Genomic DNA, 16,752 nt, shown 5'->3' with positions numbered 1-16,752 from the left:
AGAGATCACTGAGAGGCGCAGACACAGCGGAGGGATGTCACTTCGTGGCGTGACTGCTCAGGCTTAGGCTGCAGGAGGCTGAGGGAGGGGGAAGGGGGGGCAGATGAACCACCTGTCTGTCTGAGATGAGCAAGCGCACGCAGGCTCTGTGCTCGTCAGGACTGGACTCGCGCTCGGATCGCGGGAGGCGGGACTTTGAGGACGCTGAATGGTTCCGCGTCACCTGAACTCATCTCGCAGCAGAACTCATGAGGGGCAGCAGCCTCTGAAGCCCCAGGTGCTCCTCCTCTGCGGCAACCTGTGGACACCTGGGTGCTCCTTCTTCATCTCCCCCGGGCGGAGGAGCTGGCAGGCACAGGTGGGTCACCTGTGCCATGAGCATCGTGCGCCTGAAGCCGTCCTGACGTGACCCCAGGGGCTCCGGCAGCCGTCCCTTCCTCTCCCTCTGCACCGGATGTCTTCATGTATTGCTGTGGGCTGGGACACTGGCGGAGAGTGCAGTCCACCTACGTAAGTGACCGCCGCTCGCAGCATCCACCTGCATCTTTTGGTTCCCATAGCAACAGTGGTCGCATTGGAGAGGGGACCCGTTTAAAATGACCTAAGCAGCAGATAGAGTCACGTTTATCTCCAGGCGTCGGCACCATTCACACATGTAGCAGTCAGGACTCCTGCAACCTGTTCTTTGCTGCTGAGGGCTGTTGTTTTTAACTCAGTTTCCAGTCATGCTGCAGGACCATCAACCGCGTTGGTTTCAGGTCTGAGCGTTTCAAAGTGGATGGTTGTGATGGTGGCGGCTGCGTGAGTCTGTGGCTGCTGACGGGAGCACAGACAGGTTTCCTCTCATAAGGATGCGGCTCCTCTCCTCCAGGGGTGGGGGTGGGGGGTGGGGGGCACCCCCCCTAAAACAGGCTTAACGTCAGCCCTCTGCACTCGAGCCTCTCAGATTAGCCGGCGCTGCGGTGCTGCAGGCGGCGTCGCCCACCTCAGCATCGAGCCAGGAAGGAAGCTTAGAGTCCAAACAGCCCGAGAGCTGAGAGACGAGGACCCGGAACCCGGAACCTGGAACCCAGAACCCGGATCCCTGAACTCGGATCCCTGAACTCGGAACCCAGAACCCGGATCCCTGAACCGAGAACCCGGAACACAAAACCCAGAACCCGGAACCCAGTACCCAGTACCCAGAACCCGGAACCCAGAACCCAGAACCCGGAACCCAGTACCCAGTACCCAGAACCCAGAACCCAGAACCCGGATCCCTGAACCCAGAACCCGGAACCCAGAACCCAGAACCCGGATCCCTGAACCCAGAACCCAGAACCCAGAACCCGGATCCCTGAACCCAGAACCCAGAACACAAAACCCAGAACCCGGAACCCAGTACCCAGTACCCAGTACCCAGAACCCGGAACCCAGAACCCAGAACACAGAACACAGAACCCGGAACCCAGTACCCAGTACCCAGTACCCAGAACACAGAACACAGAACCCGGAACCCAGTACCCAGTACCCAGAACCCGGAACCCAGAACCCAGAACCCGGAACCCAGTACCCAGTACCCAGAACCCAGAACCCAGAACCCAGAACCCGCAGACAGAACAGAGCAGCCCGTTCCTCTAGCCGAGGCCGGCGCTGTCTGTCCTGAACAAACACACAAGCGCGGTGGCTTCCAGCTCCTTAAACACTGTTTAAAGCCATTCGTTCACTAAATGAAGGCTGCAGACGCATAATGTCGAGTCATTAACAGTTTTCCAAAAGTTCAACTCGGGTTCTTTTTAGGAGGAAGAACGTCGAGCAGTGAACCCTCAGTTCTGTTTGAGCTCCTACTTCCTGCTCCTTCTGTCTGGATGCAGTGTTTTGGGTTTTGGGTTTTTTCCCCACTCGACCGTGGATGAGTCACAGCTGCGTCTCCCAAACTGGATTCTCCTGGTGTGAACTCACTCATTACGCGACCTGTTTTATTTTTTTATGAACGCTCGGCTCCTACGTCGTCTTCGTGCTTTTGTTTTCGCTGCAGAGACTCGTGCCGTTCCTCGTCCTCGTCAGAGCCGAATCGATCCCGAGTCAAATCCATTCTGTGAATCAGAACCCCGTGGGTTCAGTGAACACCCCGCGGGGTGTGCTGGGTATCGACCTGTGTCCACACAACGTTCACCCAGAAAGAGGGAACTGATCAGAGAGAGCGTGTGAAGGAACAAAGAGGCGTTTGAGGGCAGCTCGGTCTCATTAGCTCCGCAGGTCTCTCTACTGTGGACTCGGGCCTGCGTGGGACGTTCAGGCTGCGTGGGACGTTCCTGCTGCGTGTTCAAACTGAATGTGGGATTTGGGTTCGGCAGCTCCTCTGTAACGCCATCACTCTCCGACTGTGTCAGGCCTCCTGCCTCCGACCAATCACTGTCTGCAGCTCAGCAGCAGCACGCAGACATGACCACATCAACAGACGCTGTCTTTTTTCTTCCCGTGTGGGGAATTGTGGTAAATTTATGTATTTTTACATTTGTTTTTAATCTCATGATCGGGATCAGTAACCGGTCCAATCGGTGCCCTGCTCTGACTGGCCGCCTCCAGTCACACGGCCTCCACTCGTTCGTCCCGTCGTCCCTCGTTCACTCTCCACCGTCTCTCATCGTCCTCCCTGAATTCCTCCCATTCTCTCCCATCCTCTCTTATTCTCTCCCATCCTCTCTTATTCTCTCCCATCCTCTCTTATTCTCTCCCATCCTCTCCCATTCTCTCTTATTCTCTCCCATCCTCTCTTATTCTCTCCCATCCTCTCTTATTCTCTCCCATCCTCTCTTATTCTCTCCCATCCTCTCCCATCCTCTCTTATTCTCTCCCATCCTCTCCCATCCTCTCCCATCCTCTCCCATCCTCTCCCATCCTCTCTTATTCTCTCCCATCCTCTCCCATCCTCTCCCATTCTCTCCCATCCTCTCCCATCCTCTCCCATTCTCTCCCATCCTCTCCCATCCTCTCTTATTCTCTCCCATCCTCTCTTATTCTCTCCCATCCTCTCCCATCCTCTCCCATCCTCTCCCATCCTCTCTTATTCTCTCCCATCCTCTCTTATTCTCTCCCATCCTCTCCCATCCTCTCCCATCCTCTCCCATCCTCTCCCATCCTCTCCCCTGGTTCTTCCTCATTCTGCTCTCCCCCACATGTTGGGACGGCAGGATTGGCTGTTTGTGGCCGCGGCCTCGGGCGCCGCGGAGGAGGGGCATCGTCCAGATGTTTGGCTGCAGATTCAAACAGGCGTTATGAACGTGAGGAGCGTGGACGAGGAGGAGGACGAGGCGGCGCTGGATGGAAGGAACTTATCTGTGCCTGTGACGGGCACGTTGTCATTTCCCGCTCCCCTTCCGCTATCTTGAGTCCGTTTTGGAGCATGTTTTGTGGGGGAGTGATTCCGGGGCGATGCTCCGGGCGGATGTAAATCTGGAGGAGGAAACTGTGGAGGACATTCGGATTCGGCTGCTGCTGCAGGTGGACGGGGGTCTGTGTGTGAGGACGCGGGGGTCTCAGAGCTGCGAGGAATGTCCAAAGGGGGCAAAAATGTCTCCTGGGTGAGTACAGGTGAATGAGCGCAGGTGCAGGAAGAAGGTTCAGTTCAAATGTGCTGCTGGTGTAAGTTATGACTTCATGAAGGTGAAGGGTTCATTTAGTTCCTCATCACTGATCCAAATGGAGCAAGGACGTAACTTCTATGTGATCCTACTGTAGAATCAGCACTTTTCAGATCTGCGTCAGCTGAAAGGATTTACAGCAGAACTGGACCTGTTGACTTTAAGGTGTGAGGGGTTTAGACTGAAGACCAGCAGAGAGATGGAACAGAACCCACAGAACCTTCCCCTTTCTGCTGTACATCTGGGTGGACGTATTCACCAGCAACACAACAGCAAGCATCCACAATATAGAGGCAGGTTTGGGCTCAGCTGCTCGTGTGTGGACTGGGAGCGAGCTGGACCGGTCCAGCGCCGTGCTTGATCTTTAGGTTATGTCCGACCGTGCGGACACGTTAGAGGTCTGGAGTCAAGGTCTGGAGTCGAGTTCTGGAGTCAAGGTCTGGAGTCGAGTTCTGGAGCCGAGGTCCGGATCCGAGGTCCGGATCCGAGGTCTGGATCCGAGGTCCGGATCCGAGGTCTGGATCCGAGGTCCGGATCCGAGGTCTGGATCCGTGCCGGCGCGTGTGCATGTGCCGGTGACTCCGCACACAGACCCTGTGCTTGTAAGAAGCTTAGAGACAGATGTTTACGTACGTGTGACAGAGCGTGTGCACGTGAACACGTGCGCTGCGTGCGCTCCGGGGATTGGGCAGCGAGCGAGGCGGGAGCTGTGCCGTGAACCTCAGCACGAATGTGCTGGGGTGAAGTGCAGAAGACACAAAGATGTGTCTGAGAGTCTGGAGCATTTTGTTTGTGTGAAAAAGTTGCAAAGTGAGGAACGGTTTGAAGCATAATTATTTAAATTAAAACTTGTTTTCAGTCCAGTTGTCATTTGTGGAAGAAAACTGAAAGAAGATCGTTCAGTTTTACAATGAGGAATGGGCTGACTGTAAACGCACCATAATGATTTTTAATGGCGAGCAACAGAAAGTAATGATACATCTTGCATTCATAAATTAAAAAATTAAAGATGATATAGAGTTTGTTGTCTCCATATGTCGAGTCAATATAATAATTTAATTTAAATAAATAAGTAAAGTAAATAATTTACTGTGAAGTGCTTTAAATACTGTGTTTTAGTGAGTGAGTTTCGGAACCAGTCTCATGATATAACTGGATGTTTTTTTTCTTGATTTAAAAATCAACAAGTGACTAACGCTGTAAATAAATTTAGAGAAATGAGTATTTTTTAATTAAATTACATTTTAAAAATTCGCCACTGCACCTGCTCTGTTCTGTCAGTGCAGAGGTCTAAAACAAACCCGAACCAGTGTGGTTCAGGATCTCAGTGAGCTCTGAGGACGAGGAGCACTGGGTTCGTCCATAATTCGTGCACACAAAGGAATTATGCAGCGCCAGCTTTTTAATTCCATCCTTCTATTTTGGAGCCGCGCCATTATAATTGTCCAAAGCCCAGGAAGCAGTTTGGAGCCACACACAATCACTAATCATGCGCAGTGGACGGAGCGAACCCCGGTCGCCCGCTGACACGAGGCGGTTCTTTGACGTCGGCGGGAAGCACGCGCGGGTCGGACACCTTCTCCCGCGCTGCGCTGCGCTCGAGGTCAGAGTGAGCGGTGTGGAGCAACAGATGCCGCATGGAGGAATAAGCCGTTAATACCCCTGAGACTCGGGAAGGGTAACTACACTGCACTCCAATGCAGAGTTAGGTGAAGCCCACCACGCAAGTCCCGCGCGCCGCGGTTCGTCGGGACGAATCTCACTATTACGCAGGAAACGGCGCGTAAGTAAGTGCCGGTGTTTTTGTTGTAGTTTCGTCCGCGGCCGCGTCCGCGTCCACGTCCACCTGCGTGATTCTGGGGTGAAACCACTCATGGCCGACGGCTCCGCGGCTCCACGCTGGAGCCCGGCGAGCGGGGACTGGGACTAGTTCCACCAGTGGGATCGCACCGGACGGCTTGAGCCGCCATGCCGCCCAAGAAAAAGGTAAAATGTCGTTTGTACGTATACACGTAGGCGCGTGCGTGTTCGCGAGCGCGCGCGCGCGTGCTTCGCGGCGAGGCTGGGAGAACGTACCATCTGTTGGGCCGGCGTTAATCCTTGTGTGAGGCCTCTCCGCATCACTGCACTCACTGGAGCAGCCACGGCGCAGCTCCACATACATGTTACGTGTCCAGAAGGCGAGAGCTGAACTTCACACCGGTTTAAACACGAGCCCTGGTTTCACGCAACTGTCCTACGGCATTCTGCGTGTTTCTATAAAGTTTATTTGCAGGTTCTTTCAGCCTCAGCTTTAGAAAGTTTGTGCAACTTCGCCTCATTTAGTATCAGGGTTAGTTTTATATTGAGGACGTATCTATGGGCTCTGTGTCTTATCGGAGGTTTCTTTAATTTATCCTCCACTGAAGAGGTTTCAGGGAGTTTTATCTGATTTGAACATAAAGCTAAAAACACAAATTAGTGATACAGACTTTGACTTTATTTATTCCCAGTGCTGATAAACAAACCTTGGCCAAAACCTGTGAGAGATGCTGAGCAGCCTGATACTTTCCTATTTCCTATTTCCTATATGCTTTCCCAACAATTCTATACCTGCAATGGTTGATTATCATTGTCAAAGCAATAAATAGCAACTTGAATCAGTATTTGAGATAAAGAGAAGTTAGTCTTGAATTTGAAATTCAGCAGTTCTGAGGTTAGAGAAGAAATTCTTTGTTGCCGGGCTTGGATTGCGATGTGCCCGTCAGCGCTGGTCCACTTCCTGTTACTTAGAATAGTAAAAGCCTCTTAGTCGCTTCTTTCTGGGGCGTCAGGTGCCGATACCTGCTCCGCTCTGCGACAGGAGGTCAAAAGCACCAGCAGGTGATGAGTCTGGAGGAGGTTCCCTTTGGGGTCAGGAGGTTTCCAGTCAAATGCGTTGCCCACGGCAACATGGCAGGCAACAGTCGCAGCCGTAGTGTGCGCTCAATAATTGCCCCAGTGCAATACATAAGAAATGATCACAACAGGAATGGATGGAAAAATGCTTTTCCATAATCCGCACGCACGCACGCACCCCCGCCCTGCTGCCGGCTGTAATCATGTTGCATCATAATGCCCCGCGGGGGGGGGGGCAGCATCCCCAACCACACATGACCACGCGTGCAGGTATCTCTGGCAGGAGCCAAGCAAGGCGGGGATGAAGTGGTGTGGATGATATCAGGGAAGCTGTTGAAGCGGCGCCTGGCGAGCGTCCGGCTGAGCACGCGAAGGCCGACGGCAGCGCTGGCCGACGGCGAGGAGTCCGCATTTGTCTCTCTCTCCCTAAATCCTGGATTGACGCATGCTATCTTAATCTCCTTACTCAGAGACAATCATGACCCAGAGAGACACACACACGAGGCAGATACACATTGCTTTTCACCCCATGATGATTTTTTTTTCCAATTCGCTTTTTGGTGCTGTGTTTTTCATGCAGGCAAATCCTTGGTATGAGCTGTTACTAAACCGCAGCTCTGAGCAGCAGTCGCTTCTGTTTACGAACGCAGCGCCTGGACATATCGTACATTTAGTTCACTGCCCATTTGTTGCTCCCTTTGATCTGCAGCCACAGAAGGGCAGGGACGCAGCCTTTAGCCACAGGGAACTGCGCCAAAGCAAAGGTGGCGGTGCCAGTCGGGCCCTATCTGCTCCGCGGCGGCGCGAGGCAGAGGGCGCCGAGCCAGTCTCCTTCAGACAGATGATGCAAAGCAGCTGATTAGACAGGAACACGTGGAGCATACAAATGAACCGGCCGAAACGGGCCGAGGGACCCTCGCAGCAACGGCCGTCAACGCATAAACAGCAGTTAAATGAGGGGCAGTGAAGACATCAAACACATTTTCCCCGCTGCAAAAAGAGTCTGTTCCAAAATAGAAAGAAATAGAAACAATTTGTTTGAGGACGCTGGGCTCGATGCCAGCAGCTCATTGGAGGCCCGACAGGAAATTAGTCACAATTACAGACAACAATGAACTGTAGTGAAGCCGGCCTGAAGCACACATCTGTCCTCTTTACTGCCGTCTATTAATCTATCGCCCTCTGTTTTAGTGGAGCTGAATCCAGCGGCCGTCATCTGAACGCAGACACATCACCTGCTGCTGCCTCGTAACCCCCTGCACAGACAGATTAGACAGGAAGATGTGATTTGAGTCTTTTTTTCTGAACTAAAATGATCTGCATCGTCGGGTCAAGGTTGGTGTTCGTTAGTTTACCTGCGTCACAGAACTGCTCATACTTGAGCTGCTGCGTCTTTACCCTTGTTGTCTTTTTGGGGACTATTGATAATAGGAGCGTTTGTGGCACCGGTCCGCTGGCCACTTTATCGAACAGAACCACGCTCGGGTTCTTTGTGGACTGTGATCCGAGTCCCCTTGGAAGCGTTTAGCCAAATGTGGGTTTTAAAAGGCCACAACAAAGTGAATGGAATCTCATGCACACAGAATACAATGGTTTCTAATAATGCCACAATGCATATGGAGCTACACAGAGAGAGGGGGAGAGAGGACCCATTTATGCTTAGGTGGCATATTTTCCTCGGGGGTTGCCATGGAAATGACTCCCTGTTTGGTTGAGGGACTTTGCTGCAGGACTGATATCTTTAGTTACGCCAGTGTGTGTTGTCATCTGCAGTGGAGATTTGCTGCTGGTATTAAGCCTTGGATACTGTCAGACGGAGACAAATGAAGACGGATGGGATCCTGGTGGGAGGCTGGCCGGAGTCTGAGTGGAAGCTCCGTCTCTTTCCATTCAAGTGTGGATGGATAATCCTCATACACAGATAAATATTACAGTACTGTACACTCTCTATAAAATGGAGTTTTTGAGTTTTAGATGTTGAAGATTGAGCTTTCCATCTTTGTAGTTGGTCAGTCTGCCCTGATTGAACACACCTGACCCAGCTAATGTAAGATAATGAAGTTGGAAGATTTCCTGGTTTTCAGCTTTACTGTAGGTGTAAAAAAGGTTGTAAACGTAAAGTAACTGCCTGTGATTCTGGTTCAGTACCACAACCAGCCCACCTGGCTCCTGGTGACACGGTGGTTCTGCTTGTTTCTGTTTGGGGAGATGGAGTCCACCGTCCCCTGGCGTGCGCTGAAAGAGCTGTGTAGACGCTTTGAAGTGGGAAGCGAGTCACCTTCAGGTAGCGCAGGACGGAACGTGACTTTGCTTGTTGTCATGGTTGTCATCGCCGCCTTCCTCTGAGCCACGTAATCACGTAATGGGCTGGGACGTGAGGGACAGACGACGGAGGGAAGGGCAGTGGGATGGATAAGGAGATGAAAGTGGCTGCACATACAGGAAATGAGCTTTAGGTTCACAGATCTGCGGGTTCTGGCTTCATGTGACTTGGTTTTCATTAAACCTATTTATTTATGTAGCTGTTAGTCACCACCACCACAGACTGTAGAAATGTGTGAATTATCGTCTTAGCGTTGTTTAATACTTCAGCGGGGGGCGACTGTTGGCCCGGCGACGCTGGCCTGCAGGAGAACTGGATGCTGTGTGAACAGATGTCTGCACCAGCCACGGGTAAACAAAAACTCATGCCTGGGCATAATTCTGCCCGAGGGAGATTTGGTTCCTCCTCCTCCTCCTCCTCATTGGTTCCCCTCATCCAGCTAAACTGCCTGTGTTCAAGCTGCATCCTCCTGCTTCTCTCTGACACTGTCCATTCTCATCCATGCAGCTCATCTTTTATGTCTTTATTATGATATATGTCTATATCAAACATTGTGTCAACAACTCCCTGATGCTGTTTTAACTGATTTAATCCCACTAACATTGCGGTTGAAGCCTCCAGCTGAGACACTGACCATGTTGGACGTTGGCATGCTAGCTCCGTTAGCACGCGGCCACGTTGCTGCCGTGCTGGTGAACTTGTCCAGTTTGTAACTAGTGGCCCATAGTAATGACGCGCTGCGTAGTACATTATGGTCAAGGTCAGAGCACCCCACTGGTGTCGGGCCGCACAGTGTGCGCTCATCTGGAATCGCTCCGAGTGGGAGCGGGCGGCGGTGAAGGAGAGCCAAAGGGACACGGCTCTCCGCTGGTCGAGCATGAGTTCTGAACAGCGAGCACGGCCTGGACTGACATTCATCAACGTCCTACAAAATGCTTTCATGTTTGAATGATTTTCCTTTTAAGCGTGTGTTTAAAGAAACGTGGGGGATCCTTGAATTAAACCTACTCCATCTGGAGCAGCGGGAGAGAATCACAGGAGAAAACCCAACTGTCCAGTCAACGCAGCGTGTGTAGCTTCTTTATTAGTCACGTCTGAAAGGGTTACAGCCAAAACGTGTGCATGACATATAACACAATCTTTTCCTCTGTTTTAAATGAAAATGACAACTTTAGGAGGCAGCGTTGTGACACACTGATGCTTTTCTTCTGATTTGTGACGTTGGGCTTCACGTGTGTTTCCTGAGCCCCAGCTTGTCACTGGGCTGTTCCTGGTCCTGGCTACGACACAGAGGGCATCACTTACCATGTGTTTGAGGGGACAATCTAATCTCATGCTAAACCTGGGCGTCCCAGGAGGCCCGAGGAATCTATCGCTTTCTTTCAGACGACTAAAGGCTTGAGAGTTTGGGGAAAAGGGAACCAAAATGTGTTTCTCTTCCTGCAAAGCGCTTGAATCAGTGCAGAGAAGTGATTACATAGTCATTGTTCTGCCTCTTGTGCAGGGAGAGCGTCAGGATTCAGATGGTGCTGAGGAAAGAAACGCCCAGGTGCAGCTGGAGAAGGCCAAGGTAGGTCCTGTCTCACCACATTCACTGCATCTTAACATGGGCCGCCTGTCACGCAGGTAAATATTAAACTCCTCACCTCACTTTGCCTTTTAAGCAGCGACCGCTGATCCACGTCTCGTTGAATATTGAATTAAATCCTCCCCCACCGACTTGTCTGCTCCCGATGGGGCTTTGTAATTAAGACTGCAAACACACCCGGTCCGTCCTCCGCCGACTTGCGGCCTCCCCCACAGACTCGTCTTTCCAAAGAGAAGTAATTAGCAGCTTGATCGGCGTCCCACTGACATTTGACTCTGATAGGATTACAGCAGACGTTTAGTCGGGAGGAAACGCACAGTAGCTAGATGCAATGGCTTGTTTAATAGAGGACTTTGTTCCACAGGTTTGGTTCAAATGTCCCAGCATTTTCTTGACCTGCAACTGTTGCAAACTTATGTTTGACTCCTGTGCTGTTTCCTACTGTAACAAATAAAGACACATTTGTGCACAGATGAAGTTGTCATAGTCATGTGTATTGAGGCATTGGCATTAAAGATTTGCTGTCCTGGATCCTCAGTACAAGCCTGTCGCCTTCGCTGTACGTTGCAACTTCTCCTACACTCCAGCGGATGACGACAACGTCCCCGTACCAGGCCAGGCCGTCACCTTTGAGGCCAGAGACTTTCTACATGTAAAAGAGGTTTGAAACAGTCATAGCTGCTTCCCGTACACGTACAGAGGTTCATAAAATGGTCTTGGCTAAACTCAAGGAAACAGATTTCAGCAGTATCAGAGTAAAAGGGACATGTGTTATGAAACCGAAGCTAAAATTTGTCCTCTTCTCCAGAAATTCAACAACGACTGGTGGATCGGACGGCCGGTGAAGGAGGATGGAGTGGTGGGCTTCATCCCCAGCCCAGTCAACCTGGAAACCATTCTCATTAGAAGAGAAGTCCAGGCCAGGAAAGCTGCCAAGGCCTTAGCAAGGTGAGTATTGTACATCATCTCTCCTTCCACCAGACTGCAGCATAATAGTGTTGTGGAGGCTACTCCGTCTATCACAGATGGAAACAAAACATCTGTTTCACCTTTAGGAAGGTAGGATACTGTAAACGTGGAGCTGTAGCAGATTTGAGCTAATGCTTGGCTTTTCTTTCATTCAGCAAAGCAGCATCTCAAGCTGCTCAAGATATGAACTCAAAAAAGTACACTCCTCCATCACAAGGTCAGTGCGTTCCGTAATACTCTTTGATCCTTCAGTTGTATCGATTGGTGAGTTAATGTTTGGTTTTTCTGCTCACAGCTAATCAGCAAGTGAAAAAGAAACCGGTAGGTGCCCCCAACGTTTCCCACACGAGCTGTCACTGTTAGATTTCTGTAGCATATGAAGACAAAACATCCATCATCCAGAATCTGTGCAACTACACTGAAGACACATTTTACAGAGTCTCTTGTGATGGGTCTTCTCCCCTGTGTTGTGCCGACAGGGGGAGCAGGTGTCTATGTATGATGTAGTGCCTACGATGCGTCCTGTGGTCCTGATGGGGCCGTCACTGAAGGGCTTAGAAGTGAGTTATCCACAAAATGCATTTATCTTAAAACACTCCCTTTGAGTTGTGATGTGTTGAGTCATTGGCAATTTGTGGTTTTCCAGGTTACAGATATGATGCAAAAAGCGCTATTTGACTTTTTGAAGCATCGATTTGAAGGCAGGTAAGTTCTGATTTCACTCCTCATGGTCGTCCCTCTGTTCTGTCAACATCAAAAGAACATATTGAAAGTCACAACTGCGTAGTGATGCTCGTACTGGGTCTCCTTTCCAGAATAACCATAACACGGGTTACAGCGGACATCTCTCTGGCTAAACGCTCAATACTCAACAACCCTGGCAAAAAGGCCTTAATAGACCGCTCCAACACCCGCTCCAACTTAGGTGAGTAGCTGTGTCAAACGACGCTGCAGCAGACGGACAGATTTACCACATTAGGGCTATTTGGATTGTCAAACTAAATAAATCTCCAAAATGACCTCTTTTAATAACTTTTCTAATTAAATTTTTTTCCTAATTTTCTTTCTCAACAATTATTCGCTTTGTCCCTTGTGGCAAACTTCACCCGTTTAAAACGAGCATCTGACCCAATTGTCATAAACCCAGTTAATAAACTGAACCTCATATTTAAATAAATCACGTGTTGGTAGACGCATTTGTTTGCGTCTTGGAGGGCAGTTGCTCTCCTCATCCCTCTGACATTGCACAGTAGGCTGCTCTGAATGGGTATAAGCTGGATGAGATTTACTTGGTTCTCTCTACTCTTGTCTTTCCCATCGCTCTCTCATCCCAGATGCTGCTGGTATGTATGTCTGAGAGCACTGGTAGTCTGTGTTTGAACGCTCCATCTCCTGTCCTTTCTTCCTCTGATCACCTACTTATTGTGCTGAGTCATGTGTTCCAACACACCAGCTCTTGTTCAGCATTAGAGTCAATAGTTGGTTGATCAGAATAATTGCGTCAGTAGTGCATTTAAAGGACTGAAAACGCCACAGCTTTTCCAACGCGTGCTCGCCCTCTAGTGCTCTGTCTGTGAATTGCTCCTCCTCTAATAAAGGAATTGCATTCTGTCTTTCTTTACACACAATGTATTTATGTAAAACCAATTTAGGCAGTTATTAAACACGCATTGTGAATTATTTAAAACTCCAAATCGATGGTCATGTGATTTAGAGCTATTGGTTCTTTGCTTTAGAATTGCAAAAATTAAAAATAACAAATTCATCCAACTGCTCCTAATGACAAAGGGACATTTTCTCTTAAAAAGCTAAAAGTGAGTAATCCTAATGCACCTTAATGGGTTGTTTGGGTTTAATAATCAGAAACGAATGAATTTGCTGCTCATGCTTTTTCTGGCTGTCTTTGCAGCCCAGATCCAGGGAGAGGTGGAGCGTATCTTCGAGCTCGCCCGCAGCCTTCAGTTGGTGATTCTAGATGCAGACACGGTCAACCACCCCCTCCAGGTGACCAAGACCTCACTGGCACCAATCCTGGTCTATGTCAAGATCTCCTCACCAAAAGTAAGTTAGGCAGAAGGAGCTGCACAGCTGGATGACGTTCATTCCCATTAAACTCGTGCCTCTTCGTGCTGCTGTGCAGGTGCTGACCAGGCTGATTAAAACCAGAGGCAAGTCTCAGACGAAGCATCTTAATGTTCAGCTAGTGGCAGCAGACAAGCTTGCACAGTGTCCACCGGTGAGTGCCATCCAGTGGCCACCATGTGAAGCTGGTGCAGCCCGGCTTAGTTGTTTGTGAGCATGTACTCTTCAGTTAATGTGACTGATACAACAGTGGTGTTCCAAACTGGGTGAGTTACAAGTTAATTTCTCTAATTTTCTCTTTTTCTGTATTTCAATATTTCCTACAGGAAATGTTTGATGTCATCTTAGACGAGAACCAATTGACAGACGCGTGTGAGCACATTGCTGAGTATCTGGAGTCGTACTGGAGAGCCACTCATCCACCGGAGATGGAGGCTACCAACGCACTTGTGGCCCAGCTGGCTGAAAACACACTGCCCTCCAATCCTTCAGCAATAATGGTACGTGAACCACGCTCAGAAAATGCAGTATTGGCATGTAGTCTCATGCCTTCATCTCATCTCATCCCACTCATCTGAATGAGTTGTTAGCGTTTTTAGTGATTCATCTAACATTTCCATTTCATTTCCCCACACTCTATTCATTCCAGTTCCAGAAATGAGATGTCTCCCTCTGGCGAGTGAGGTATCTTGTATGTGGTGTAAGTGTTATGTAGAAATGATGGGTGTGTGAAAATCAGTGTTACACTAACTTTTCCTGGGCCTTGTCTTGCTTTTTTAGTCCCAGGATGAGCAGAAAGGCAAGAAGTCAGCAGCACCTAAAAGAAAGGGTTCCCGTGAGAACCACGTAGACCAGGAGCCCCCTTCAGCACAGGCTCAGGAGCAGAGAGCTGATGAGGGCCAAAGAGAGGAGGAAGAGCAGCTGCTAAGGAGTGAACCCAAGAGACCGCAGCACACCCACCACCATCACCATCACCACCGTCGGGCGGAGCACCACAGCCACATCCAGCACAGCCAGACACCCAGCGGCATGGATGTACAGTACAGCAGGGATTATAGCCAGAGGCTGCCCCGTAGGCACCTCCCTGAGGACAAAGAGGAGGAGGTGGAGGATGGGGTGGAGGAAGACAAGAAGGAGGTCCGCTACAGTGGCCATCAGCACCATAACAGCAACAACCACCACCACCACCATCACCACCATCAGCATCACCGTGGGATCAGCCAGCCACATGTTGGGGAGGACTATAAGCAAGAGCACAGTGAACGCAGTCGGCAGCACAGGCAAAACCAGCACATTCCAACAAGGACACAGCACTTAAATCACAATCCTGTGCACAATCATCACAACTACCACCACTACCATGGCAGGGAAAGGGACAGAGAAAGAGAACGAGACAGAGATATAGATAAGGAAAGAGACCGAGGTATACACCGAGACAGATACAGAGATAGAGACAGTGAACGAGAGCCAGATGTAGACAGAGACAGATACAGAGATAGAGAGAGGGAACGAGAGCCAGATGTAGACAGGGACAGATACAGAGATAGAGAGAGGGATCGAGAGACAGATGTAGACAGAGACAGATACAGAGATAGAGAGAGGGATCGAGAGCCAGATGTAGACAGATACAGAGATAGAGAGAGGGATCGAGAGACAGATGTAGACAGATACAGAGATAGAGATAAGGAACGAGAGCCAGATGTAGACAGATACAGAGATAGAGACAAGGAACGAGAGACAGAAGTAGACAGATACAGAGAAAGAGAAAGACACAAAGACAGGGAAAGAGACCAAGGAAGAGATAGAGAGACAGATGCAAGACAATGGCACAGAGATTTCCATATACACTAGTGACTGTTTCTACAGTGGGTAGGTTCATGGTAATGTGCTGCTTAAGCAATACTGCACTACTGGATGGGGCAGGGTGTGTCATCTTTGATAGGGGTCATCTATTAGTTTACCCTCTGCTTCGTGCAAACACGTCGTCACGAAATCCCCACCAAGAGTAACTTGTGTGGCATGTTTTTGCCATTATTTACGCCTCACCCATGTGACTCTGTTCATGTTGCTCGTGTTACAGCATGCTGTAGAGCTGCATTTATCCATTCTTTTCATGTGTGACTTTTTCTCGATAAATAATTTTGACACCAAAATGTCAAAATTGAAAACAACAGTTTTCCACACAAAATCCTGTCTCGCAATGTCTGAACAATAACCAAAAACACACAATAAAATAAAATATTATATTGCACATGTAATAAACATCAGAGCAGCAACTAGTACCTTTTGCTTAAATGCTTAAAAAGCATATGGATCATTTTAGGATTATTTGATTATTTTTCTTACACCACTGTTCTTATTTTATCTTAATTTGGCATTGGGCATGCACATGTACAGAGGCCACAGAAAAGCAGAATGTTTTCAATAACTTGATTATCCAAGGCTCGACACTACCTTTAATACCCTGGATATTTGGTGTTTATTCACCACTTAATATTTTAAACAGAAAAAAAATGTTGGAAAACTAATTGCAAAGTACTCAGTAATCAGCAACTGCTGCCTAAAATTATGTCAGTCACAAAATGATTAGTTATAAATATGTGATCTTAAGATACTGAGATAAAATTAAAAGTTATTAAATAATGTATGTTTTCAGTTAACCCATTTTATGCCATTTGTACAAAGTTACACAGCAGATTGTTTTACTTTTAATGAAATGGGAAAATAACTTCATATTTTACTCTGATCCCATGTATTTAATATAAGTTGTTTATTGTCTGAACAGTTTATTTAGAACATTGGTATACAAAATATTTTTCTACACAATTCTTAATGTAAGTCATCAGACTTTGCTTCCTACTTTTATAAACATTATTAAAGCATATCTGTTGACTTGTATTTGCTCAGTGTGGAGGCATTAATCATTAATGGTGACACTGACCTGTGCTATAAGCTGGATACTCTATGCATCTTGTGATATCGCCTGAATAAAGTCTCTATGCATTTGTAAATACTTCATGAATGCCTTGTAACAGTAGGTAAATGAGAAGACAAATAGTGTCCGTTGCACGTTTGGTAGCATTTGACTTGTGTATGACTGCTTTGGGTTAATGAGACTGAGTGGTTTGTTTCTTTCAAGACTGTTTTGGTTGACTTTATTTTGTACAACATTCATAAATTAATCTTGACAAATATACGTTCAGTTGTTGCAAATCATTAAAATGTAAATCAAAAAATGATCAAGGTGACATTTTGTTTGACTAGACTACATACATGTATTTAGTTTGGAC

The 16,752-nt window shown here is 48.6% G+C and overlaps 1 protein-coding gene across 3 annotated transcripts; it reads left to right on the top strand.

Moving 5' to 3' along the window:
• Positions 1-102: 102 nt before the first annotated feature.
• cacnb2b (calcium channel, voltage-dependent, beta 2b) lies at positions 103-16,701 on the top strand. 3 transcript variants are annotated; one of them, XM_055503955.1, is made up of 14 exons: positions 5,099-5,327; positions 5,436-5,609; positions 10,328-10,393; positions 10,950-11,072; positions 11,220-11,359; positions 11,536-11,597; positions 11,676-11,701; positions 11,860-11,940; positions 12,027-12,085; positions 12,196-12,305; positions 13,290-13,441; positions 13,521-13,616; positions 13,789-13,962; positions 14,243-16,701. In XM_055503955.1, exons 2-14 carry the CDS (start codon positions 5,592-5,594, stop codon positions 15,311-15,313), a joined length of 2,178 nt encoding a protein of 725 aa, XP_055359930.1. In that variant the 5' UTR covers positions 5,099-5,327; positions 5,436-5,591; the 3' UTR covers positions 15,314-16,701. The 3 variants fall into 3 exon arrangements, with proteins under 3 accessions (XP_055359929.1, XP_055359930.1, XP_055359931.1); XM_055503956.1 differs by having other exon boundaries at positions 5,099-5,332; XM_055503954.1 differs by lacking the exons at positions 5,099-5,327; positions 5,436-5,609 and adding an exon at positions 103-510.
• Positions 16,702-16,752: the final 51 nt, after the last annotated feature.

Source organism: Betta splendens, chromosome 17, assembly GCF_900634795.4.
Source record: "Betta splendens chromosome 17, fBetSpl5.4, whole genome shotgun sequence".
Taxonomy (NCBI): Eukaryota; Metazoa; Chordata; class Actinopteri; order Anabantiformes; family Osphronemidae; genus Betta; species Betta splendens.
Note: the sequence above shows the minus strand (reverse complement) of the source record. Positions and strands in the feature narration are given on the sequence as shown.